This window comes from Battus philenor, unplaced genomic scaffold (genome assembly GCF_028537555.1).
Source record: "Battus philenor isolate CCGP_79_NKW_IND1 unplaced genomic scaffold, ilBatPhil1.0.hap1 SCAF_23, whole genome shotgun sequence".
Lineage (NCBI taxonomy): Eukaryota > Metazoa > Arthropoda > Insecta > Lepidoptera > Papilionidae > Battus > Battus philenor.
Genome location: NW_027181686.1, coordinates 4,338,594 through 4,366,340, shown reverse-complemented (window position 1 = coordinate 4,366,340; position 27,747 = coordinate 4,338,594). Strand labels below are relative to the sequence as shown.

The window sequence follows — 27,747 nt, the reverse complement described above, 5'->3', positions numbered from 1 at the left end:
ATTTAATACATATGTAATTTAATTTTGGAACAATAGTCCAATATTCTTTCAAATTGAAATAGTATTGACGGTTTTCATTATTTAGTCACTAAAACACTTAATGATAATGGTATTTTTAATAATGGCGAAAAATATTTCTAAAGATCAAGTTTTTTTTATTGTTAATATAAGCAATTTATTACGTTAAAAGGTTATTGTTCACTTATTATTATATCCTGCATGTCTATATCGATGTTTTGAACTTTCCCGCCATCTCATTTCACAAATGAACCAATAGGTCGCGCACAGCGTCGCCAACTTCACGTAGGTAGCCAGAGTGATCGTTCGCTTCGATGTTGGCAGCAGTGTCGACTGTTGCAAATGGTGGATTGCGTTGCTTTTTCTCGTGCTCCGTGTAAAATATTTACGTAAAATAGTGTAAAATTCGCGGTGCAGTGTTTCTGACTTACAGAAACATGTCGGAAACACTGCCGAACAACAAAAAACAAGTGCCGAGGCAACTGGTGAGTGTTTATTGTTACATTTTTACGTATTTAGTCCCGGGTGACGCCATGGTGGCTTTATCTGGGATCACGTAAACATGAAATGGTGCATCGCTGCATCGTGTATCGATTTATGAAAGTTTCGGGAATGTGATATAAGTTATGTTAAAAGCCGTGGAATCAACATGACGATCATTTGTGAGGGTCATCGGACTTAATTTTTTTGCGATTACGCCGCGAGCGAGTTCAAAACGCGGCGGCCGTATGCATTCGCGCATGCGAGAAGGTGTCAAAATCTATAATAGTTCCGGAGATCGCGGCATTGTGATATAGCGGCGATGATAAAGAGTGGCCCGCTTAGCGGCGCGCGCGTAGGAGACGTCAATGTTGGAGCATACCTAGCGGGCATCTGGTAGGGACGAAGGCGTTTCCCTCCCGCGGGCTGGCGGAGGGCAGGCGGCCAGGGGCGTGCGCACTGCGACCACACGTCGACCATCACTCTAATCTACTTTATTACTTAACTAATCTTCTGTCGAACAATTATTGTTTGAACGAGAGTGATCGCCTAAAATATGCCACAACGATGATTATTTCAGCCGCTCTATACCCAATCGACACATTCTTTGTTTACAAAGGCTGCCAATAGGCTACTTTATTATTAAAAGTTTTATATATCGATGGTTGAAGTTACTTTGCGTTCTTACTCTTGCTTTTTGTTTGCCTTGCATGTAAAAAGATATAACCTGATTTTATTGAACTAACTTTTATAGATAACAAGTTGTTTGCAGTTTTAAAAAACAGACATTTTGTATTTAAAATGTATTTTCCATTTATACAAGGAGTCATTTTATTATGTTAACATTAAAGTGATACTTTTAAATGATACTCTTAAATAAACAATTTTAAAAAACACCACTACTAAGTCATTACATCATATTATAAAAATGTAATTACATCAATTCTAAATTAAATTAAATCACATACAAACTACTTTACAAATATAAATTATTTATTTTATGATAGTTTATGAATATTTAATTAATAATAACATTATAAAAAGTTAATAATATCCATGGCTCTAAATGGTAATAATGTTGTAAATGACACCAACATGATTAATGTAATGGTATTAATAGTTAAAACAGTCTATGATGATATAACACTTGAAATTGCTTGTGTAGTGACTTTTTAAAGTTAAAAAATATGTAAAAGTAATTATTTTACTTAACAGCGGGAGCGCAAGCAACGGAAACTTTACTCCGATGAATGGGCTCTTGGAGATGATGAGGCTGAAGGGGGACGAGGTTTCTCTCTTGCTGATAAGCTTGAAAGTCCCAGATTTGAACATACTGGAGCAGTGCTTGAGATGCATGGATCTGAACTTACCATATCCTATATGCAGAAAAATGGTTTCACTACTCCGTTGCTGTTCAAGGAAAAAACTGGATTGGGTTTGAGGTAAGTGTTCTGTGTTATGGACTTTATTAATGCTACAAACAGTAAGACCATTTATTATAAAATATACTAAAATTTTTAGGTGTGAAGATATATTAGATTAAATGGAAATATTGTATATATATATTTAGATTTTTAAGTAACAATATACACATATTTTTGTAAGAAAATTATGAATAAATTTCTCGCGCGTATATATCACGTTCTTGAGTGTATATAAAGAATTTACCTATTTATCAGAATCTTCCGTTCTTGACCTAAATGTGATTACGAAGTTAATAATTACGATGTCGAACACAAACGTATTTGTTTTGGTGAAATGTTCCAATTGGTTATTTGTCAAGGCGATGTTTTCTCTGCAGGCACGTACATGTCTACGAAGCGAGAAAACGAAAACAATTGTTGCTTATAATTCCGTTATAGGAGCTAAGCTCCAGTTCTCCACGTGGTATTATTAACTTCAAATTCTAGTTAACAATAATAATGTAGACCATTTTCAAATCTCATAGGTTTCTTTCTTATACAAGGACAAGTACTTTCTTTTGTTAGGTTTGCTATTATATGATCTATATCCTTATTAATAATAGATTTTGAATCATTACTGTGTTTAAATTTACATTAAAATTTTCACGTGATGTCATTACTTGTGCTTTTTTATTTTCCCGGGTTTGCTTTCGGCCCGATTAATAGTTATAATCAGTTAATTTCTTAAAAAAATTTCAAGTTCGTCAATAAAATATTTATTGATAATTATTTTTGGCGACATATTGTCTTAAATTAAATCAAATAGTGATAGTTTGTATTATTAAATTGAATAATCCCAGTGACTTTATTTTACGTTTTGAAACTACATATAGTTATAATATTTTAAGCAACAACGTGGCCAGTTACTTACCTGCCATTTTTATCGAAATGCAAATAGCGTACATCAAGTTTGCCAGATTATATAGTAGGCCATGTTAATGTTTATTTAACTTGTTAAAATAGATTATGTATATTATTAAAAAGAATTTTATTTTGCATAAATCTTACATTTCAATTTATAAAGAATTAATTTTTTTTATTAGTTGTCGTAATTATGTATCAGTATTTAGTATTTAATAATAATACTCATATAGCTATAAAACCAATAAGTTAAAATATCAATAGTTTTCTTTTACCTTTGTAAGTTTCAAGTTTCGAGGCATTCCTTTAGACTTAGTTCCCAAAATGGTTTAAAGTTAGAAAAAATGTTTCATAACCCATAAGGGGCAGTCTACGAAAATTTCACTGAATAATACGCTTTTCATAGTGTAGAACTAAAACGTTATTTGGACTATCTATTAACGTAGGGAAATAATATTTTTATGGTCTATGAGAGAAAAAGTGTCTGGGAACCTCAGCTCTGACGTAATATTTGTGTGTGTGTATATATATATATGTATTTATATGTTTATATATAATATTTAACATACACGCACATATATATGCAAATAAATCATTTTACCACAGCCGTAATTATAAAATGGATTTAAGTTAGTATTGTAATTTAATTATTAAATTAATTAGTTACTGGCAAAAGTGGGACAAATTTAGAACAAAACATATCGCAGTATATAGAAGAATATAGCTGCTAAAAATATTAAGTGAGCTAACAAAAGACGTAAATTCGCAACATTAAGTAAACACTGGGAATGTACGGTAATAAACTTTTCAGCCTTTGTTTCTAGCGTTATTGTCGGCTTTTTCTACTTCAATTCAGATTCAGTTCAGTGTTTTGCGCCGCCGTCCGGTCATGGTCACTTAGGTCACCTTCTTCCGAGGATTGTCGTTCATTGCATTGACATCTTGTAGAGCATTTTTCGCCTAGTTTCTTATTAATATATATAATTATGTTGACTTGTTCACACACCTGAGGCAAACAAACTAGATAAGTCAAAAAAGTAAAGAGTTCAATCGTCAAATACAACTCGGCTGAATACAGTTGGGGTAACTACGAAAGATTTTTTCTTGTAATATCTTTTACTGTCTCAAGATAAACGTCTGCAACCAAGGTGTTTTAAGTGATGACTTGTGGGTTAGAAATGTGGTCACTTAGTTCATGTTAAGCTTACAGCCGCATGAGTGCTTGAAGTGAGATCCGTATACTAACTAAATGTACCTGACAATATTGCAAGTGGAAGGGGCAGTAGGCAGGCTAGATAACGCGCAGAACTGATGGTTGTTGGGCCTTAAGATTCTGGATTGGAGACTACGGATAGACAAGGGCAGCGTAGGGCGTCCACCCACAACCTGAGCAGGTGATCGTGTTGAGGTCGACGGAAGCCTCTGAATTCTGGTCGCTTCCAACCGATCACCAGTGGATCTCCTACGCCTGAAATAATAATGATAATATAAATTATAGTCATATTTCCATGTAACACTAAAGTGTCAAGCAGGCGACGTAATACTTATACGGCTGCGTACGCTAATATAAATTCTATTCCCATGTGGCAACTTTGTGAACTATTGTTAATTGCGTTTTGAAAGTTGTGTCAATAACACGTGGGCACGTCGTACACGCACGGCATATTACTTTTTAAGTAGTTTCAGGCTCATTTGTAGCTGTGCGCATATTTTAACTTGATTAAATCGAAACTTAATATTAAATTTATTTAGAAAAAAATGTACTATCTAATGTATATAAGAGAAAGTAAATAATCACAAATTTAAAGGCTGATTGTAAATAGGCACAAAAGCTTTAAAGACACACTACCCAAAAATTGATTATTTCAGAGATATCAAAGATTTAATTTTTAACTTAAAACCCCGTTTACGAAGAAAAAAATTACCTTTCTTGAAAATTTTTTTATTCGTATATTTTTAAATAATTCCCAAATCTATGTGTATAAATTACTTCAAACATCAAAAAAGTTTCGAATGTAGAATTGTGATAATCTATCATTTTTAATTCGTTTAATTTTTTCAATATAATTATAAAAATATAAAAAGTGTCCCAAATTCTACAAAGGTATAAAAGTCTCCCTAGTTATCATTATTACGTTCTAAAAAAAAAACTTGTTTTGTGGTATCTGTATTAAAATTGTTCACATATATAACTTCTCAGAGAATTTACTTTTATCTATCGGCTTTAACGACCGGCATTACTTTTTGTTTAATGTCATTTTAGGAGACCGTGCGATTGAAATAAAAATAAGATAAATATTCAATTCTTTCATTTTTACTCATAATCGGGGTCTTTCACAAAAAAAAACAAAGCTTTTACACCTATTTTTAATCAATTTATATATCGCGTTAACAGTTTTTCTACGGAACGCTCTCGGATATTAATGGAAACATTAATAGTCGCAGCGGTTTTTTAAAATAGGAAGTTAAATATTGAACCTCACGCTCAAAAATAGAATATCCTTTGTTACAATGTCCGTGTTAGGAAGTTGAAAGTGTACAATACAGGTTTAAATAAATATAAAGAAATATCTCTTCTTAATCGTTATAATAATTGATGTTTTATTAAGTATCTTGGAAATAAAATTAAAAGGTTGTTATATATGGGAGACAGTTGAATCTTTATATTGTGTACATATAACCAGGTCAGTGTTGTTGCAGTAGTTCTTCGTCGAACTGCAATTAGTTAACTGCCTATAACCGGCATATTTAAAATGGTTTTCCTGGCGACGCTCGGCGGATTCGTTACTATTAGTTTTTTTTTTTTTTGCTAAATTTACATTGTGTAACTGGTGTACCAAATGCTTTGTGATATTTGCATTGCTGCCCTTTTTATGTAACTGTTTACAAAAATGCAATGATACAAATTTTATCAACCTTATTTTGCAAAACTTGGTTAAAGAAAAGTGTATATTTGCATTTTGTTATAACACTGAATTAGGATTAGTAGGTCGGGGGGTTCGGTCCGGTGTTACCTTGCGGAAGTCCATCCTAAGTAAGAAAGGAACAATATTTAGCCACTTCCGCCTAGTAAGACTCTGTGTTTGGCACTAATCGGTGTAACATAACTCCTGAAGATGCCCCGTGGAAGGGTGAAACATGTGTTGAGTGATTTGACAGTGGCAGTTGTGTAATTCGCATTGTTTGCCGCATGCGCATTTGTCAGCGGGTTGGCGGGCGGTGCACTTTGTTGCACGACTTACCACTGCATGTGTGGAAGTGGCTAAATATTGGTCCTTTTCTTACTTATATAATTTACACTTCGTCCAGTAATTATACAGGATTGCTTTTGCTCACAACCAATTGATTGGCAGCAGCGTTCCTACTGTTTCAACAGGCAGGTCGCAGCAACTAAGCGACGTTATTTATTTCTATTCGTTTATTCAAAAAAATTGTGCAACATAGATAAATAGAGGGAAAAAAAAGTTGTATAAGAGGCGATGATCTCTACCAGACAACTTTTGGATTGATGTGAGAGACATGAAGAAGAGGGCAGTTTAGGATGTACGTACATATGTTACGCGACGTTATTTTCATTTTGCGTCCAAAATTGGTAACACTAATCGTTTCACGGAAAATAAACATTTCAATAATGCCACAAAATCTTTGTTTATTTTTATTATATTACACGCATATTATAACTATTACATAAGAATAATGATTCGTTATAGGCGTAAAAGCTTTGAAGAGGTGATGTAACCGAGTCAATCAGTATATGGTACAAGCCTATAACAAATGGTTTTGGAAATAATAAGTAATGTTATGATAGTATAGTAAGAAAAAGAGTCTCACTACCGTTCTAACGGACTTTGTACTGTCGGAAGTTATTGGCCTATCGCATTACAATAGATATAATACAACATATGTAAAATGTTTCAGTAAACAATATAAAATGTATTATATTTCTGTTTGATCACTATTAACAGGATAATTTGAATTAGATGTAAAAGCTTTAAAGCTTTTTGCTGATAGATGTGCTAAATATTTACTCTTATAAATACGACAGAAATATGCATGTATTACATAATACAATAAACATTTTTGGATAAGATATTGTTACGTATTTAACTAGAGGTTTACATGTACGCAGGTATAAGCCGACATTAGCTCGATTTTAAGCGAGTGTTGTATATATATTTTTATTTATACCACTTAGGGTCATTAAATGTCATAAACGCGCCGTTATTTGAGTGTTGCACACAGACTTAGACGGGTCTTTTTTGTGGTCAGTTACGATGTCCATATTACAACAGTTGAAGCAATTCATCCCCCAGCTTTATTATCACTTTACAATCCTTCATACTAATCGGATTTAGTTTGAAGTTAATAAAGAGGCATTACATGGATGTGTCGCGACGTGGCTAGGCTTCACACTAGGTAGACCTGCGACATGGTTAATGTAACAGGAAGTCGCTGGATGCAGGCTGCGCAAGACCAGTCATCGTGACGATCTTTGGGAGAGGTCTGCAGGCTGGTATGATTATGACATGGGAGTGTATTATATAATACGGTACATAGTTGTCCACAAAAGTTCAGCGTAGTGTATTATGAATCAAAATGCACGTAAAACATCATAATAGCATGGGTACTAATGACAAAGCATCGGTTTGTGAGGCCCACAGTTTTTATCACGTTACATAATATTATTTAATCAAGCTTCTATTTTAGTATACGTCCACTACTGAACATAGGCGTCCCGAATAAGTTTCCTACAATACCATTTGTAAGCGGCTTGCATTAACGTTTTCCGACGACCTTAGCCTGCTACTATTTACTTCAGGTTCGGACAAGTGGAATTTGGATTGCTAAGTCGAGGGGGGGGGGGAGGCTTCTTCGTGTCGACGTTAAGTGATAGCCAAGGCCAAGGTTCTCCTGTCGGCTCTTGTAGATAAAGATAAAATTAATTTATTCAATATCGGAACATTTAACAGGACTCTTATCGGTCGTCAACTCTTTGTTATTTTTAATTTATTTTATTTAAGACTAAGCCTCGCAACATATTATGATGTTGTGGAAAAATGCAGGAAAAAACTCCACAACAACACGTTTTAAAAAAGTTTAACAATATGCTTATACCACGGATTTATGTAGGGGAGGAGAGAGGAGTTTAGTTGCCTTAATAAAGTCTTGGCTAAACTCGGCGCTCTGCCACCTTGAACCTGGCGAGACTGTTAGTACTAAAAAGTAAACAATATTTGTAGTTAATGAAAAATACTGTTGTACCGTTTAAATCTTGTCTTTTTAACTTTATATTTAAAAAAGGCGTATCAGGAGAATTCACGAGTAATAGACGGATAAAAACTGTTCGTTGTATACTTAGTCTGGCCATAAAAAATTACAAATAATTACTTTTTAATTTGGAATCTGTTTTGTTTAATAATGGCATTGTATTGTGATATTAAAATGGAATGGGGTGATAAAGAGAACTAAATCGCTGTGATTGCATTACATAAAGCAAGTATGGTGCCAAATACAATTTTCAAATTCTTCCATAAGCTTAGTCAAGTGTTTGTGTACCGGGCTATTGATAGGCACAATGAAATCTCTGTTTGTGACTGAAGATCTAGCCTATCTGGCCGTAGTGTTTGTACGAAAAAGAACGATTAAAGCTGTAAGGGAAAGAAATCCTGTAAAACGCAAAAGATTTGATCTTGGGAGATGAAGATAGCACCTGGAACTATGTTGCACATTTTAAAAGATGAATTAGGACTACAGCGTTGCAGCAAATAATTAAAAAAAATAGGGTGATAAAATAAAAACAACTTTAGCGGTTCAAAAAAGGTGGTCACAGAGAAAGATTGTTTACTGATGATGAAATCTCCATAATTGGACAATATTTTAAAAAGCAAAATGTCCATATTTATACTGAAAGCTATAAAAAAAACATCCCAATTAGTCAACAGGGTGCAACGTAGAAATTATTCGACTTCAGTGATGGTTTGGAGGGGTGACTGAGTCTTATTATTATGTAAAATGTATCAAAATATCGGCACAAGTGTATCGAGATACCATTGTTAAGAAGGTAGTAGAGCAAGAACGGTCCTTCCAGCAGGACTCGGCGCATGAAGCTCGATCCAACCAAGTTTGGTTAGAAATAAAAATTCCGGATTTCATCAGAGCTGAAGACTGACAGCCATTAAGGCCTGATGTTAATCCACTGGATTATAATTTATTGTCAGTTTTAGAGAGTATACTCGTAAACTATACTCGTAAACGCCATAATAATTTAGTCTCCAAAGAAAAGCATACTATTGATAGTGAAGAATTTCCTCAGAGGAAATGTTGCTGCAATTGATAATTGGCCCCAACATTTAAAGGACTGTATTGCAGCTATTGGAGAATACTTTGAATAAGCTTTATATGTTTTTAATGGGTTATATTAACGTATTAAATGAAAATACTGAGAAATGTTAGGTACAATTATTTTTTTTTATTTTGTAACAATATTTATGGCAAGACTAAATACCCATATACACGTTGATTGTTCGCCTGCGAATAACGCTATAAATTCAACCTCAAATAAAGCTATAAATGAATTACAAAGAAACGATGGAAATAATTTATTGAAAAGTTTGAAGTAACCTTCGACAGAGTTCTCTCAGCAATGTACAATAATAACTATGTTCTAATCGCTTTCAGTTTAATTTATTTACGCAATCAAACATTATTTTTTAATGTAAATCATTTTGTATATTATAATTTCAAACAATTTTATTTTTTTTTATTAGTTAACTTATAAACGCACTAGTCGGATTGATATTTAAAAGTAGTCTGACTAAATCGAGGCTTTGTAGGACATATATAATGCAATGTCATAAAAGCTTTTGTGGCTGTTTTATTTAAAAATAATATTTTCGAATAATAAACAACTCAGGAAATATTTTTCGTCGTTTCGCTTTATCGACTAGATGAGTGAATGTTTTTATTTGATTTTTTATTTTTTCTTTTATAGCCCGCAAAACGCGGGTCACGGGTTGGCAAGGGCAGTGAAGAATGTCCACCCACAAGGTGAACAGACAGCCTTGTTAAGGTCGTCAAAAAGATGCTAGATGCAGGCCTATTGCCAATATTGGATATCTAAAGAATAGGCTTGCGTCCAATAGTGAACGTTCTATGCTAAAAAGGATGATGATATTTGACATTACGTTGTGAATAAAACAATATAGTATGCTTTGTTAAGCTCATGATGGCGTTAGGTTAATGGATATCGCATTACTCGCTTACTATACGTGTGTGATATATGAGTGCACAGCCTGTAGCAAAATGATTTACATATACATAGTGCATATGTTTACACTATGCCTTATATCTCATATAAAAATCTCTAGCTGTCAACGGAAGTAACACGATAGTTTTAATTATATGTTTAATGATTACAGACTTCGTATTTGCATTTATTACTGGTCACTTTTCCATGAGGTCGTCGGGGTGGGTAGCAGACTTATTTCTGCCGTCAGCGTTACAGTTTTCCGGTTTCCCATTAAAGATATAAGGTCAGAGCCTTTCGCATGGCTTTAGTGTCATTGTCTGATATTACACATGCACTTAATTTCACGATTAATTGTCGTAAAACGAAACGTTTAACCGCCTAATAATCGGTTAAACCCTACATACGTTAATTTACGTTATTCAAATATTTTCTTTTACTCTCTTTTCTGTTGAAGTCGGCGCTGATAGCCTTGCGGGGCTGTTACAGCTTCGTCGAAATGGGTTTGCGGGAACAGAGTGGTTCGTGAACTGTAATTTATTTTACTATGCTGTTAAATTTCCTCTGAAATATTCTCTATAAGCGCTCTTTACCATTTTATTTCTTTTAAAAACCAAATTAAAATGATAAATTATTTAATATATTACTACACATGGTTAATTACATTTATGTAGTTCTAGTACATATTTTTGACGGCTAAATTATGTTTGTAAAATAAGTTAATTTTGAAACTTTGTTTGTGTGGACGTACTATAAAGCCAAAAGGAACAAATACACTATCCATTGTAGGTGTTTTGATGGTATTTCTTTTTAGATCACTTAGTTATTACTTTTTGATGGATTGTAGTTTATTTTCTTGATGTTAATTTTCAATTTGTTACGTAAAGTTTGCCATTTATAAATAAACGAAAGCTTAATATCAAGAAAACAATTCATTAATCTTAACAATTTCTACATCACAGGGCAAGAATATCTGATATATGGACAGGAATAACAATAAAGCAAATTTCTAATGCGAAGTATTTAAACTGTTTCATTTATTGTACATAAATTTTTTGGAGGCAAAATTTAGTGTAATACAAAAATACGTTACATATATGTATATCAAAGTTTTAGCTCAGCGTCCTCGATATGATATTGCTTTTGTTTTTGTCTCAAAAAGACTAGATTATGCAGGCAGCTTTTAGGGATCAGACAAACTGCCACGTACGTTGCGCCAACATGCATGTCGATTTATGAATTATACATTTCTGTGTGCAGAGAATACTTCTGCAGATGTTTATGGATATAGAATTCATTGAAAACTCATGAAATTTGATAGAAATAAATCATTTCAGGAGAAACAACAACTGTTACGTTGTTGTTTTGCTTAAGAATTGTTTATCTGTATACGTTACATCTAAAGACATTATATACTGAATACAAAGTATTGTAGCTTTAGTTACACGGTTTATTACTCAAGAACGACTGGACTAATATTAATGTTTTTTGTGTTTTTGGACTTGTTTGAGTCTGGAAAAGTTTATATATATACATACACACACATAATACTTTTAAAATGTTATTCATCAATTAAAAAAATATCAAAAAGAATTGTTCGGTTATATATTTTAAACTAATTTATATATTATCGTCTGTGGGGATAGATAGGAAGGAAAAGCACCATCAATTTTAAAATAACCGATGCATTAAATTGCGCGTATTTAAAATTCTCGAAGTAGTTTGTACGTACAATTTCGGGCGTTATATTGGTGATAAGGGACCGGCCATTGTTTTACTTTGACACTATGCCCCAATTACAAGATTAAGGTGCCGGCTTTCCGAGCTCTCCTGAAGTTTTATTTAGATCTTTTGTTTTTGTTTATCTTTTATTGCTTTTAAACTCGGACTTGTTTCGTTGATCGTTATTCACGATGTGCCTTTTCTGTTTTCGGCCGCTTGCACGTACAACGAGTATGCAAATGAGTTGATCCTATGTTATATGTACCTAGTCAGGTCATAACTTGTGTCACAAACACTTTATTGAATTAATTGTACGACTTTTGTAACTACAGCTGAAAGAGAATTACTTTAAAATAAGTAATACTATTTTTGTATATACTTTTAAAACGAAGTTGTAAAAAATAATTTTGAAAAAGGCTCTCAATTAACTGCAGCAAGAACAACGTTCATATATTTGTTCATTGTTTTAATTAAGAGTACTTTGAGAGAGTACAAATTCTGGTGCAATTTAATGTAGTTTCTCCTGAAAATATCACTACTGTATTTCGGATTACAACAAGTTGAAGGGGGGAAAAAAGTAGCTTTACAGTATTTATATTAACGGAGCTGTGATGAGCAATAAAGTTAATTTCAATTTCTTAACAAACACACGTGAAATAAAAATGTTTCCTGGTATTTTTACGCCGCGTATTGCTGAAACAAAGCTAGGGAGAGCTCATAAATATTGCAGATTATTTTTTCAGAGGCTTAATGAGATGTGTTCTGTTTTTTCGGAGTATCAAGTCATCATTTAGCGCTACAAACGATGTAGTTTGCAAACTTAAGTTAGTTTTCCTTTAGTATCTTTCTTTTCCAATTTGTAAACGTCACAAAAGTATATTTTTAAAATCAGATTAAATATATGTCGTCAGTGTTTAAAAAAAAGACTTTTTTTACGGACTATTTCGCTGGCCCTTGGCATTAGCAGCTTCGGATTTGTGTAGGCAACTAATCAGTAAGGCAGTCATTCGAAACACATTTAGCACTCCAAATGGAAGTTGATTAGGAAGAGTATTACTATCATATAAAAATGATGTTTTGTCTATCTGTACTCGAAGAAAAAGAGGTTTTTAAAAATACTTTATCTTACTTTATAATTGATGTATCAAAACTGCGTTTTTGTTGAGATTTTTAACTAAATGCATAACACAACAACGCGTGAACGGGTAATCCTAGTCGAATGAATATTAAGTGAAATCTTAACATAATTTTGATGTAATATGTATTGTATAAGTATAAGCTCATTTATTAAAGATATTACAGCTGTACATATTGACTCATCATAATATCACTGGAACTACAATCGTTAAAGATCTAAAATTTGGTTAGAATAATCCGTGCGCCAAGTAGGGGGTCGGCTAAGAACGTATTTTACGAAATTTCGCGCGCAAACGCTGTTAAGGGGTTTTCTTGAAAAAAAAAAAAACAACTTTTGCGAACTAATCCCTAACAAGTATAAAACTTAGCCAGAATAATTTTTGACATGTTAAAAATCACAATGTATAGATTGCAAGAATTACCATATATGTAACGCTTTTAAGCTACGAATAGATCCGTGGTATTTATTTTAACGTGTTTGACTTATTTTCTTTATTTGATTTGCCTTTATAATAGTTTCATCACTGTTCACTCGCATCGGCAACTGTTTGCAAGGAGATAGACCCTATCACAACGACAAGTGCCGACTTTAGTAGTAGATACGGACCACCCTGCCGGTCCATGGTCTCCGCTCCAGAACCTTAAGGCTCCCAGCGCTGCTTAATTCCCCTGGGTTAAGGTGGTTACTTTTGTTTGGATCTCCTTATTCCTGATTCGATATTGCATAGAAATCTCGAGTCATAGCCCTCTCCAAGGCTTGAGAAGCGACGATGAAGCCCGTGAGAAACCACATTTTAGTACCAAAAGGCATTATACGAGTAGTAAACACACATTGGTTATCGACCTCCTTTAGGTACTTATGAATATTGTACGAGAAGATATATTTATTTAGTATTGATTGTGAGATGTTTTAAACACTAACTTATATTTCATATCTATTGTTGTCGATATCTCTCTTTCACGTTTCAGTGTCTAAAAAGCCTTTATATCTATTTAAATACTCCCAGTTCACAATTATACTTTATGGTTTACTACCGACGTATAGTGGGGATTGTACAACGTTTGATGTTTGCTCAGTCATGGGATCAATATCTGTGTACATGTTGTTACCTTTTGCCCTGCATAGCTTTACTTCAGTTGAAGCTTTCGCGTATTGCATATTGTTATACGCTTTGTTATAGAAATAATTAACTTAAAAATTGGCGTTGTAATTGTTAAATATTGTTTTTTTTTTTAAACAATAGAGTAATTGGCTATAGGTGTAATAGCTTTTAAGGTGTGGATTTATTCCTCTTATGCATTTAAATAATTATTACAGTCGTATATCCTGTCTAAAAATCAATGTTTTCAGAAATAAATAAAGTAATGATAAAAGCATTTTCAAAATTTAAATTATTACATATTAAAATAATGATGCTTATCTGTAAACCGTACCAGTGCAGACTTAGTAAAGCCATAAGTTATTGGTCTATCGTATTCCAATTAAATTAAATATTGTAACTACTATACACAGGACGATTGAAAATAGATATAAAATTTTTAAAGTTTTTGCGGACAAAGGAGCTATACATTCATCCCCAATCACACAGTATATATGTATATCTATATCGTGTCCGAACATAATATTGGTCGAGTGGCACATTACCGTAGTGACATTATTGTCATTACTGCCAGTCGCAAACCTCTTTAATTAAAAATGTGTAAAAAGGCTAGGGTAGCTTATGTTTGTATAATAAATGACTGAAGTTTATTTAATTCAATATGGGTATTTCATACAAAGGAATGTTATTAATGAAATGATATTGACATATCATTGTGCACGAAAGAAATATTAATCATTATCTATAAAATATCTTCATAATGTCACTTCAATATTGTCTAAAGGCCAATTATGTTTGTCAAATGTTCGTCAATATATAATCAGGTACCAGAACCACTTCAGTTGGGCGATTCATTTTCAGACGAAACTGTAAAATGCGTCGTAACCTTCTACATCTATACATCCTAACCGCGCACACATGTTGCTGGCTGCAGGCCGCTTCTAACCGGCCCTGTTGGAAATCTATAATGGAGGCAGGGTCCAGCTGTGGACGTTCTATGCTTGAAATGACATTAAGATTGCGAAAAATATAGGTCCGGTTTATTTTAATGAAAATTTCAATCAAATAAGTGTTTACACGACAATGTAAACAAGTCTGACATGCACACATATACAGCTCTATAAGTTTTGGTTGTGGAACGTGTAGCTCATTATTACTCAGCAGAAAGCTTTTACACCTTTTTCCAATCGCCCTGTATAAGGTGAAAACTATGAAATAAGTTACATTAATTTATTTTTTCTACTTTAATGCGATAAGTCAATAAGTTCTAGCAGTAAAAAGCCAGCCGAAATTGATAGTAAACGATAACAAATTTTAATATGCAGTGATCCGAATTTTGAAAATGCCTTTTCTGATTATATTATCTACCTTATAATGGTTATTTATTATATTGCATACCTTTGATTTTTGGATAGAGTGTACCATACATTAATTAACAGTAAATGAATTATACATTCACCCCTGTTTTAAGTTTTTATCCCAATAATCAATCAGTATAAGCATAACAATAATTAAAAAGAAAATGTTTCAATAAGCGTTATAGTCCAGAAATGTAAGTAACTAATCGATCCTCTCCCGCCGAGCCTCGTCTTGACTCGTATTATCGATAGCTAACGTACCTTTGAGTCACACTGCGTTCAATTTACATCGACATCAACAACTTTTAACGTAAATACGATAAAGCATCTTGTGTTACGCGTGATAAGAATGTTTTTCGTTTGTACGCTGTTTATTCTGCAGACGAACGTATTATTGTAAGCAAGACAGTCTACGTGTAAGGGTAGATATATTTATTCGTTTAGCAATAATAACGAGTGCAATCACTTGTTCCATTTCGCTCTCTTACCTGACAGAATGCAATTTAAACTCAGATTTTGTGAAGTTAGGTCCTTCTTGTAAGAACAGTAGTGGTTACATGATATTGCCACCAACATTGTGAGGACATTAAGTATATCTTATAACAAAAAATCATAGTTATTGCAACACAAAGATTTTAATTGAATTTTGTTTAAGATTTCGTACTCTCAAGTCATTGTCCTGTCGCAGTCCAATAGAAAGAAAAAAAGTAAACTTATTTCAGCATGATTATTTCCTTGACTGACAACTCACAGTAAACCAGGCACTTACAAAAGTTTACTATTTTGTACACTTCACAACTGTAAGGTGAAGATATATTTATTATTATGATTCAAGATACGATATTTGTTTATTATATTTTTTTTAATTTATCGTATATATCAATAGTTGTACAGTTTTTTTACTAAGTAATCTTTTACTATTTGGGGCATTATATTTTTATTTCATACTTTAAATAATTAACATAAATATTTTGTTTTATATAAATGTCAAGTTAAATAATTGTTGTAAATATGCATGTATTATGTGTATGTTAATCTAATTTTTATTTTCGTTTTTATGTGTTTTATAAATATTTTAAGTTTCTATTACTCTCAAAAGTGTAAGATGCGATATGATATTTTAAATGTTTATTTGTTGTAATTCTGTTAAATTTGTGTTTGATTTTATTTATTAAATGATATTTTATAATGTAACATTTTAAAATCTTGTGTCCATTATTCCTCAAGGTTTTAAGACAAAAGTAAAAATCTATGACTAATGTGTGTTACCGATCATCACCGGTAAGTCATCACTTACGGCAGTGAAACTTCGTTTTTTCATATTAGCCTCGTTGGCAAGCACACGTGGCTAGGCTTAAAATTTCTCTACGAGAATGCGTCAGGACAGAGGAGATCCATAGGCGAACAAGGGTATGATAACATCCGACATAGCCCAGTGGATTGGCAAGTTGAAGTGGCAATGAGCAGGTACTTTCTGGAGTGGAGACCATAGACCGGCAAGTGCAGTATAGGACGTCCACCTTCAAGGATGGACTATTTTGTTAAGACCGTTGGATGACGTATCCAAGCCGCCTCCAACCGGTGCTATTAGAAATCTGTAGGGGAAGTCTATGATTAGCTATGGCTGTCTTTCGACTGAAATAATGATGTTATTGTGTTATATTTAATTAATTGATTACCGAAAAATACAAAGTTGTTAAAACGTGTATGTTAGGCACTATAACATGATCCTGAAACGGTATACAGTTTTTATTATTATTTTAATATCGCATTGCTCACTTATACTATTCATCTGTGGTTTTATAATTAATATTTGAATGTTTGTTTTTTCTTCGATTGCTTTCAATAAAATATACTTGTATTGCACATTTGATTGCTCAATAGAATTTCACATCAGTGTTTGCGAAAAACGTTATTTACTTTTACCATTTCTAAATTAAGGGATTGCAGAGGCCATAGAAACTTCCGCAAGTTTAATAACGCGGCCATTACACAACCAATGTTTCTATTCGGATCCTAATGTTGATGTTTGAATGATTATTGCCGCATAACTAATGAATTGTGTGTCACTGTATCTATACTTTATGATTGCTTCTCCATTTCTAGTTATCATCGCATTTAAATAGTATTTTATTTAAATTAACAAAATTTATTTAACTGTAAGGTTTAATAAGTGGTTGTCTAATTCGCTGTATATTTAAAATAATCTAGAAAATTACTGGTAGCCTCGATCTTGTCACCCAGGTTCTATTCCTAATACCGTATTTTTTATGAATTCTACAGGGTGAATATTTATAGGTGTAGAAGTTCAAAGGTGTAAAAAGGGTAAATTCAGGTGGTTAGGGACGAATCGAGGTGAGCTCGTTTGTGAAAAAAAGGTTTTTTAAGCGTTTACACCTATTTCCTATTACCGTGTATAAAGTTCATACATTGAAATATTTTTCGAATATTTGTTTTTTCGACTGAAATGCGACAGGCCAATAAATTTTAGCAATACAGTCCGCAAGGACGAATTCTTTATAACGCTTTTTCCTGTTTTATTATTGTTTCTAAAATAATTATTTTTTGGAGAGGATGTACCATATGTTAATTAACAGCAAATGACTTATAATTCACTGATTTAAAACTTTCACATCTCTGAATCGCCACGTATAATATTACCGCTGCTCATAAACAAACCATCCGTCCGCACATGGATAGTGCTCTACGGTTCGTATTTTCTCTTTGAAATATGTTACCTCCTGATAGGTGAAACATTGCCCGAATAATAATTTTGATTTGAGCTTTTTGTTTAAACGCGACCGCCATCGTTGATTAAGCTTCAGCAAGCCTTTGAACATTATGTGATTGTTTATGAAATAGTTTTAAAAATAATAGGTTTAAAGTTTTCAAAGTCTTCAATGTTTAAACATAATTACACAAATTATTGGGCGAAGAGAAAGGTTTCCTTGTCCTAGAAATTATGTTTGGGAAAAAAATCATTCTGAGATAGTATTTTTGAAAGACTGTACTATGTCAGCTTTGCCGATATCAGTATAATTTTGTTCATTACAACACACTTTTAAATCAATACCATTTGAATAAAACACAATTTCGATTAACCACGATTTTAGTACAACAAAACACAATTTTCATACACTACAATTTAAAAAAAAATCTTTTTATTTGACTCTCAGCGTAATAACGTCTTGAAACAACTTAGACTTCATGCTGTCAGTCTTTATTACTCTGGATAATTAGTCAGCAACAATCTGGTGTTATTACGTGTCTACCCTATAATATTCAATTTGTAACACGTGGAACAATACAAGTTCCTCAAATCGCCCGTGTTAACTATTATTAAACAAAACAGATTTATTCAATATAAAAGAGGGGAAAGGTTACCCCGTCAGAACGAGTGGGAGGTTGTGCGTAGGTTTGAGGAAATTCATTATTACGAAAATAGATTTATAATCTACTTGTAAATTGCATGAGATATGGGATAAAAGTTAGTATTCGTTAATGTTTAAGTGTATTATAACGTATGAGATAACCCCCGATTCACTTTGTTTGCTAAATATTAACACAATACGTATGAATCATCAGGTTGTTAAAAAGTAAACGGAGATAGAGATGTATTTAGTACACGCGGATATATAAATAATGAAAGAGGCCTGCGTCCAGCGTATCCTGACAAGCTTAACTAGGAAATTTGTCCACCTTGTGGATGGACGTTGTACGTTGCGTTTATCAGTCTATGGTATTTGTCAGTCACTAAAATCTAAGACAGTACCAGAAAGCCCCAGTAAGCCCCAGTGACCATTTCTCCTGCGCGCTATTTGCCTGCCGTCACTTCAACTTACTTTCGTTTCGTCTACGTATCTCCACATTTAAGATTCGATTTCTTAGTGAGATTTAGAGCATAGCCTTATCCATGGTACATTGAGACTGAACTTGTTAACGAGGCCTGTGAGGAAACCACGTTTCACTGCCGCAAACTATCCACTGGTAAAACCAATTGATCGTAAACTTTAGTCTTGAAGTGTATTCAAATACATTATTGTTTCGAGTGATGATTTAGGTAGCTGGTATTCCTTTTTTTATTTTGTGATTCGTCTTTTTTGTCAGATCTTATGGGTTGCTCTGCTTTCTTGTACATAAACATACGTCGATAGAAGTCGCATTTAGGGTGCAGGAGATTTCTGTTCGCGCACGTTATTGGAATCATTAGTAGCAAGTTTTCATTAGTCGATATCGCATTCTATCTATCTATATATATTTATTTCTCGTTACTTAGGATAGTGATCCTTTTTTGAAAGCTATTCGCGCAGTCGGCGGTTACATTGCTTCGGCTATTGTGAAATCATCACTAGCTTTCGGTTTTGATTTTCCGATGATCAAAAGTTTTACCCATTAGTTGATCGCGCTTGTGAATTATTTTCTCGATATTATCCCGCATAAAGACAGTTCACACTCGTGAACTGAGTCGCCGCGCCACGCTTGCGTTACATCAAACGATGAATTTCATTGGCTTTTTGGTCGCATGTCGGGACTCCCCGCTTGCTGTATTATAACGAGAGAATTAAAGATTTTTCCACTGACGGGACAAATCGGAGAGAGGGCGAGGGAGGCCGTAAAATTCCACTCGTTTTCAGAGCGGCTTGGTGCTTAATTATGCATAGTAATAACAAATAACTAAACCGAATGAAGCTGTTTATACTTTCTAGAAACAAATCTTTTTTTTTAGCCACGTGATATATTTAGTTCTTTGTTATTTAATCAGTAAGCAATTCAGTAAGAAAATATCGCCTATAATATGTATTTAGTATACATGAGATGATTGGCTATAGGTGTAAAAGCTTTAAAGGGGGTGAGATCACTTTGAGATATGTTACATAATTATCCCAGCAGTACAAAATCAGCAAGGTCAGACAATTATTTAACGTTATTTGTTATTTTTGTAAATATTAACTTTGGATAGGAGGTATCATACAATAATTGAGAACAAATGCCCTACACCCTTTAAAGCTTTTACATCTATAACCCTACACCTGTACAGTCTTTTGTTAGTCACTTGAAAATATAATGTCAAGGTAAAGGGTAAAAGGTAAATAAAAAAAAATTAAACAAAAGGGCTTTATGGTAGGTTCATTTAGTGAAGTTCCTTACTTAAATCTCAGTTTTATGGTACACTGTATCGTAATTTAAACGTTATTAATTATGATAGTGTTTTACATATTTGTTTACGAAAAATATATTATTAAATGAGTTGTAATATTTTATTTATTTTCTTTTGAAAATTCAGTATGGTGGGTACTTCTAAGTACGACTTTGTTCCAACAGTGGGAACATGCTCGGGTAAATACAATAGGATTGCATTGTTTTTATGAATCTGTTTTACGTGCAATGACCCTAACCAGTTTTAGTTTTATTGTATATTTTGTGAGTAACCTTATTTTGATAGGAAAATGAAAAATATCTATAAATTTATCAAAAGTATATTAATATTTAGTTCGATAATCTAACAAAATAAGTAAGTCATACTCGGATGGGTGCGTGTGGAAACTTCGAAACATGTTCTCTTCCAATATCCCTTGCCAAAAGTGCCTTAAGACAAATAGTCTACGATTAATATGTACGTAAGTGATGGCAATGAAACATGGCCTCTCACTCTGGGCCTCATATTGCAAGCTTTCAGTCATTCAACGAACTATGAAGAAGGCTATGTCCGGGTTTTCTCTACGATATCCAATCAGGAATGAGAACATCCGTAGTCGAACGAAAATAAGTGACATAGCCTAGTAGATAGGCAGGCTGAAGTAGCGCGTAGGACTGATGGCGTTGAGGCCTTCAGGTTGTGAAGCGGAGACAATGGACTGGCAAGCGCATCATTTGATGTCAATTCGCGAGGTGGGCAGACTATCTAGTTAAGGTCGATAGACGCTGGACGCAGGTCGCTTCTTCTGACCAATAACAAATGGCCTCTGGCGAAAATGATGATGATGAATTTAACGCTTACGTTTTGTTACTGTGTGATGTAGTATTAATGATTCAATTAAATTTAACCTCACAGTCAACAGACACCCCTGTCGTCCTTGTGCTTGGTTATTATGAAGCGTCCTCAATGGGCGATTAAAGAAATATTATTGTTATATTTTTATTTTTGTCGTATTTCTTAAGACCAATTATTTAATTTAGTAAAAATTAACACATAAACAACCCAAAATAATAGTCTATAAACTGACATAACATCATTATTTATTTGAACAGATTAAACGAAAAAATTTACATCTGTCTCACCCGAAAATTTTATCCTAGTTTTAGGACGTAATAGGTTAAAAGGACAGCCATCAAGTTTATTATCCCTCCGTGGGTTAAAGCGTCCGTGTAAAGGATAAGCAGCGATAGCTTACATAAATCACTTTGTCAATAGCGCCGCAACCTCACCGCACTTGGTTTGGGATATATAAACTGTTTTATTAAAGCGAACTATTTATTGGTTTTGTATCTAATCGCCTTGTCAAACTAACGTACACGGCTATATGGTATGTGGTTTTTATGTAAAAAGCTTCAACAGTTTTGCACCTAAGAATCACCCGTGTAAAGTATTCACTCTGAAACTCTATTGGCATTAACTCCTGGTATTAGAAAGTCTATAGGGGAAGAATAAACCGTAAACAATAACACATTTCAACAAGCCGTATATTGAATTTTCAAAACCTTTTTACTATATTATCATTAAGTTATTTATCGTTTCTGAAACCATTGACTTTGGAAAGAGTGTAGCATACGTTAATTGACTGCGAATGATTTACACATTCACTCTTTTACAGCTTTTACACCTGTGACAACCACACTATACTTGATTTAAATACGTAATTAACTTATAGTTTTAAATATTTCTACAATCCTCCTTCGCAGAATACCTTTAGTATACTTTTACATCACATCATTGGCAAACTGTGTTGTGTTATTTGTAGTTTTAGATTTTAATATTTTGACTAATAACTAATTTACTAATCATATCCAGCTTCTATATAAATTAATATTCATCGCCGAATTTGGTATGCTCGAAAGTCAATGAAGGCGACTATTTTTTTGTATATAAATTTCTTATCACGAGGAAGTTTTTATGAAAAGAGAAAAAATAGGAAAATTGCGACCATAATAGTAAATTGATACACTTGTCCCTATAAGGGTTAAAACAAGGCGTGGTAGTAAGTAAATAATCAAAATTATGAACAATAAATTTGAAAATATCATCTCATATACGAGCGATCAATGAAAATGATTCAACGCGTATAAAAAGTAAAAAAATATAAATAGATGAACATATTACATGGATATCTACATGTAAATCATAAAACCATAATCTGTTGCCGTCGTTTCAGCCCATAGACGCCCACTGCAAGGAATAGGCCTCTCCCAAAGATATCTAAGGCGGGACATATCGTAATCGCTACGTTTGGAAGGCGAGTTGGGGTCGCATTGTATTATTTTGTTATGCAGAGGACGCTAATCGGCCCATCCTCTGCAAACTTGTTACTGCGCGCAATGGCAAGCCTATATAATTAATGGACAAAGTGTGAATTATAAAAGACTGTCTCGAGAATCGAAATCGCGACCTACGATCGCAAGACTGTCATCTACCGTTGGGCTACCGCTGTTCGCGTTTTTTACTTAATTACTTAAGAAATTAATATTTACTCGACCATTGATTACTTGCTCATTAATTCAGCTTTTTTCTTTTTTGTTACTTTACTCTCTCTGACGCAAGTGCGACGTAAATTAATTTAATGTTTATATTTTTATTGTATTTGTAATATAATATATTTATTATAAGTCTATGAGAATAAATGTATGTATGTATAAGTATATTTGTATGTATATTGTTATGTATGTGTATGTATATTTGAATGTTTTTTATAGTACAGGTTAACTACCCGATACTTGTTCTCCTATAAATTAACTATGGTTATTTGAAAAAAAAAATTGGCTCGTGTTGTAAAATCGCCCATTGTACTTAGTCTTTACTGTTATGCAACTATGTATACATGTTTTAACGTGTATAATAAAAAGTATTAAATTAAAGTCGTGCAGTGTTCTTAAAAATCACTTATTTTTTAAATAATCGTTGTTTACTATTAAAAATTAACGTTTTGTTTTTCACTTTTCTATTGCATTGCGACAGGCCAATTATTTTAGGCTTTACGAAGTCTGTTACGTAAAAAGTCTATGTAATTTTAAGGCTTGCATAGTAAAAGGGAGTCCTTAATGAAGTATGTGCATTTTTAAATTAAAAATGAAACTGTTTCAATGCGATATCTATATGTTGTACTGTTTGCACGCAGTAGATATTGGTTTGACAACAAAGATAAAGTACGTTCACTAATGAGATTGCCATTCGCGGTTGCTATGGTAATGCGTCGCTAAAAAGACTAAGCTCAATTATTCCCTATCATTGGCACTTAGACCTGTTACGCGTCTCACACAAAACATGCGGCGATGTGTTGCTGTTGCAGACGGCGCGAGGGCGATGAAACGCCCCCCCTGCCCCCGTGGAGGGCTATAACCAGTTTATAGTTGCTGCATGGATATACCATATTACTAATTATATATATCACGCTCAAAAAACTTTTATTGATAGCTTAACAGACGAAATAAAGACTACGACATTTAACATATGTGGCTTGTAGACAATGTTTCCGATGAACTATATTAGCTTACGGTCGACCCCCACGGCTTAAATGGTTCAATGATAGATGGGTCACCGGCGAGCCGCGAGGCCTTTACGAAAATACTGGAATTATCACACGGCGTTCAACGTGTTAATTAATAGATAGCGATTTTATTTAAACTTTATTGCTTGTTCGAATTCGAATGTTCCACTCAAATTCAAATTAAACAATTCTTTATCAACATATAACGGATTACATCTCTTGTTATCGAGTTGAGTCTATCACCTGTTTGTATAAAATGCCACAGACGTAAGAAGAACAGGCGAAAGAAACTCGGCAGTACTGTTTTTTTTAAATAATTCAAATTTACTTAATTTAATTAACATTGATATAAGCCCAGAGACGAACGGATTATTTCCAAACTGTGTTATCTTCTATGAAGTCATTTACAGTATAGTAACCCTTAGCACAAAAAGTTTCTGTGACGATTTTTTTTAAATATAGCAATGGAAGCTTTATGTGCGTTTTCTCTATATTGTAAAAGCGTGTACATTGCTCATAGAAAGATTTACTGCTAACTCTTAGCTACTAACATATTTAAGTACAAATAATTTGTTTTTGCTTCTGGTATATGTTATCTGGTATATTGTTTATGTCACAGTTTCTGGGAAAATTGTTAATTTTTGTGAACATGCAATACATTTTTATACACCTTATAAGATGATTCCGTTTAAATAGATATCAGGCTAAGTAAGGTTTGCGTCATAAAAGTATATAATAAATGGATGCAATTTGCAGGGTGCCCACGAGTAACTTCACGGTGAACGACGTGCGTATGTGCGTCGGTTCACGACGGCTGCTCGACGTGATGGACGTCAACACGCAGAAGAATATTGAGATGACAATGAAGGTAAGTACCACGCTTCACAGCTACTGAACTACAAAGATTTAGTATTTAAAATCCCTATTTTTATATCAATTCGTCCTTCGAGCATACGTGTAAATGAGCTAAGAGTTTAACGGCTTCCCTATTATACATCCCTCGAGCTTAGTCTCTGTAAACAGATTTAGTCTAGCGCCATTAATATTTTGGCACCTTAAATCTCGGTGAAGTTATAAATAACAACTAGTAAACAGTAATTTTCACAAATAAAAGTGTAACAACACTCAAATCTATGAATAATAATTAATTTTTCAAATTGGTACGCAGTAAGTTATAATGCGAGGTCATTATTGTGTTCTCGTAGGGCGGCTTAGCTTGTAATGTCATTGGTCAATTATGAGATACGATTTTGTATCATGGCAACGAAATCTGACGCAAAATTAAATATTTTTATTCCTTTCTCATATAAGGGGCTACATGCCAATTCTCGCTACGCTTTGCATGTGTTCGGGAGATGCTGCTGTCCATTGTTTGAGAATATTTATATTTCTCCTTTAGCCGGCTCTTATGGCAACTACGGTTAGGGGATACTAATCGGTACCACCGCGGCTCGTAAATTTCTTATTTTTTAATAAAATATGATTTACACTCCTGACTTCAATGCTAGGTGTTAGACGTTACGGAAGACGGGGTAATTTCTAAACTACGATAGTTATTGTCTTGTAATGGACAGGCCTCTTTGCTTGGTTATCCAATAGATGGATACTCTTTTTCTCGACACTTCATATTCTTATAAAATAAAGACGTACCCAAAACTGAGTACACCGTCTGTTCTTTTACTACACTAAGTTTGGTTTCGGTTGAAGTTGATGCTGTTAGACTGGGGGCTTTTACAGCTTCATCGGAACTGAGTTCACGGAGCGGGAGTCCGTGAACTTAAAAATAAGACAGAAGCTGGATAGAAGAATTCCAGTTGCATGACGTTCGCATGTAGTAAACCACTTTACCCAATTGGAGCTGTGTATATGCGGCTTGGGACGGCAGCGTGGACCACAGGGGAGCCAAGGATGGATCCTTCAACCTCGGTTCGCCCACGCTGTTTGCGGTTAGATAGCGGGCGGCCGCCCCCTAAAAATCGGTGTTGTGGTTACTCCACCATGCCCACTTCTAACTTAACAACTTGTGACTTAAATATGTTATTTATACCTTTTTGCAGACTTTGTTTTCATCCGTGTTCATTTTCTACCTAGAATACATTGATACAAACATTAACACTCATGCAATTAAAAGTACCGCGGTCTCTTAATATAATAAGCGCTTTCAAAACATTTGAACGGAACAACGAATTAGTTCAATGACCTCTGCGACGAATAGACTTCACTTTGGCTCTAACACCAAAATGTTACATAATTAGGAGGTTTCCTAAAAATGTGTATATGAATTAAGTTTTCTCTTCCTGAATATAAAAACAACGTGGACAGACTACTTCATCATTTAGCTGCAGAATGTACAATGCTGCACATAAACCTCCTTCACAGATTTCCAATGGATCCAGTTGGAAGCGGCATGCAACCACCGTCTTCCAACAACAATCTATTTAATCTGTATTAATTAATTTGTATCTGTTAACAGATGATTAAAAGCGTCAATCTCGCCAAGTCGCTTCAAATTGCCTGATAGTGTTTACGATGACAAGCTGAGAAAGCTTTAAAGTTGAATAATGAGGTTTACATTCTCCTTTTAAAAGCTTTTATACTCATAAACAATCATCAGGGATGTAGATAGATATTTATTTGTAAAATAGCTTCATTGTTTGCATTGTGGTAGGTAGCGATTTTAAAACTATTTTAGTTGTGGTTTTGTAGAAGGAATATATACGTCATGTGGCAGAATATACAAAGTAAAACGTTTTAATATTAAACTTGCAAGCTTTTATAGGCTCACGGCAGATTGCATTCAAAGTTTCCGCTAATTACCGTGTATATTATCTAACCTTCCTGTTACACGGTAGGGTTGCATGTATATAATAACATTGAACTATCCCGCATTGAGCTCGATGAACAAGATATTTTAGCAAAACTCTGTCTTGATAAATACAAGAGATAAAAATAAAGGCTCGTAACATCTAAATTTGATCTTAAAAAGTTAACAAATTCTTCATTGGTCTGAGTGTACACTAATATGAAATAAAGTTCGACAAGATGTCTTATACCTTTGATTTCTTTTTAAATCTAAAATTGACAGTTCATTGTTAAATAAATGTTTATAGGATTCAGGAGTTTTTCGTTAAACAAAATGCGTCGTCCTTGGTTTAATTTACTCATCAAAGTTGTTAAATTTCATTGATAAGCGCAACTGTTGAGCTTCTGGCCTTAGCAGATCAGCTTTCCGAGCCGATGGTAGATTACTACTTAAATGAAGATATTTTGAATTTGAATTCTATTTTCGAAAACACTGTACTATGCTCTTCAACAATTTACGACAGTATGAGAGAAATTAAAGAGAGGAAAAATAACACACACACATGTGTATATATATATAGGCATTCTGTGAACGTTTCAAGATATTTTACTGTTAGTCTAATTATAAAAAATTTAGAAATAATCTAAACATTTTCTATCCAAAGCGAGGTTGTTTTTATTAAGAAAAACTAAGGCTTGTGGTAGAGGGTTCTCCGAGTACCTTCACCGGTTTAAGCTCAAGGAGGACCCCTCGTGCTTCTGTGAACCGGGCGTGGTCCAGTCTGTGATCCATCTGGTAGCCCACTGTCCCGCATTCGAAGGACTCCGGGTCGACCCCGAATGCCGGTTAGGCAGAAAGGT

General features: G+C 33.7%; 1 protein-coding gene across 2 annotated transcripts in view; it reads left to right on the top strand.

The window, feature by feature from the left end:
• Window positions 1-359: 359 nt before the first annotated feature.
• Kdm2 (Lysine demethylase 2) overlaps window positions 360-27,747 on the top strand; it is a 49,543-nt gene continuing 22,155 nt past the window's right edge. For both annotated transcript variants that reach the window (XM_068767302.1, XM_068767301.1), the window contains exons 1-3: window positions 360-503; window positions 1,714-1,940; window positions 24,841-24,952. In XM_068767302.1, the coding sequence (XP_068623403.1) occupies window positions 456-503; window positions 1,714-1,940; window positions 24,841-24,952 (387 nt within the window). In that variant the 5' untranslated portion in view covers window positions 360-455. The remainder of the gene's footprint in view (window positions 504-1,713; window positions 1,941-24,840; window positions 24,953-27,747) is intronic.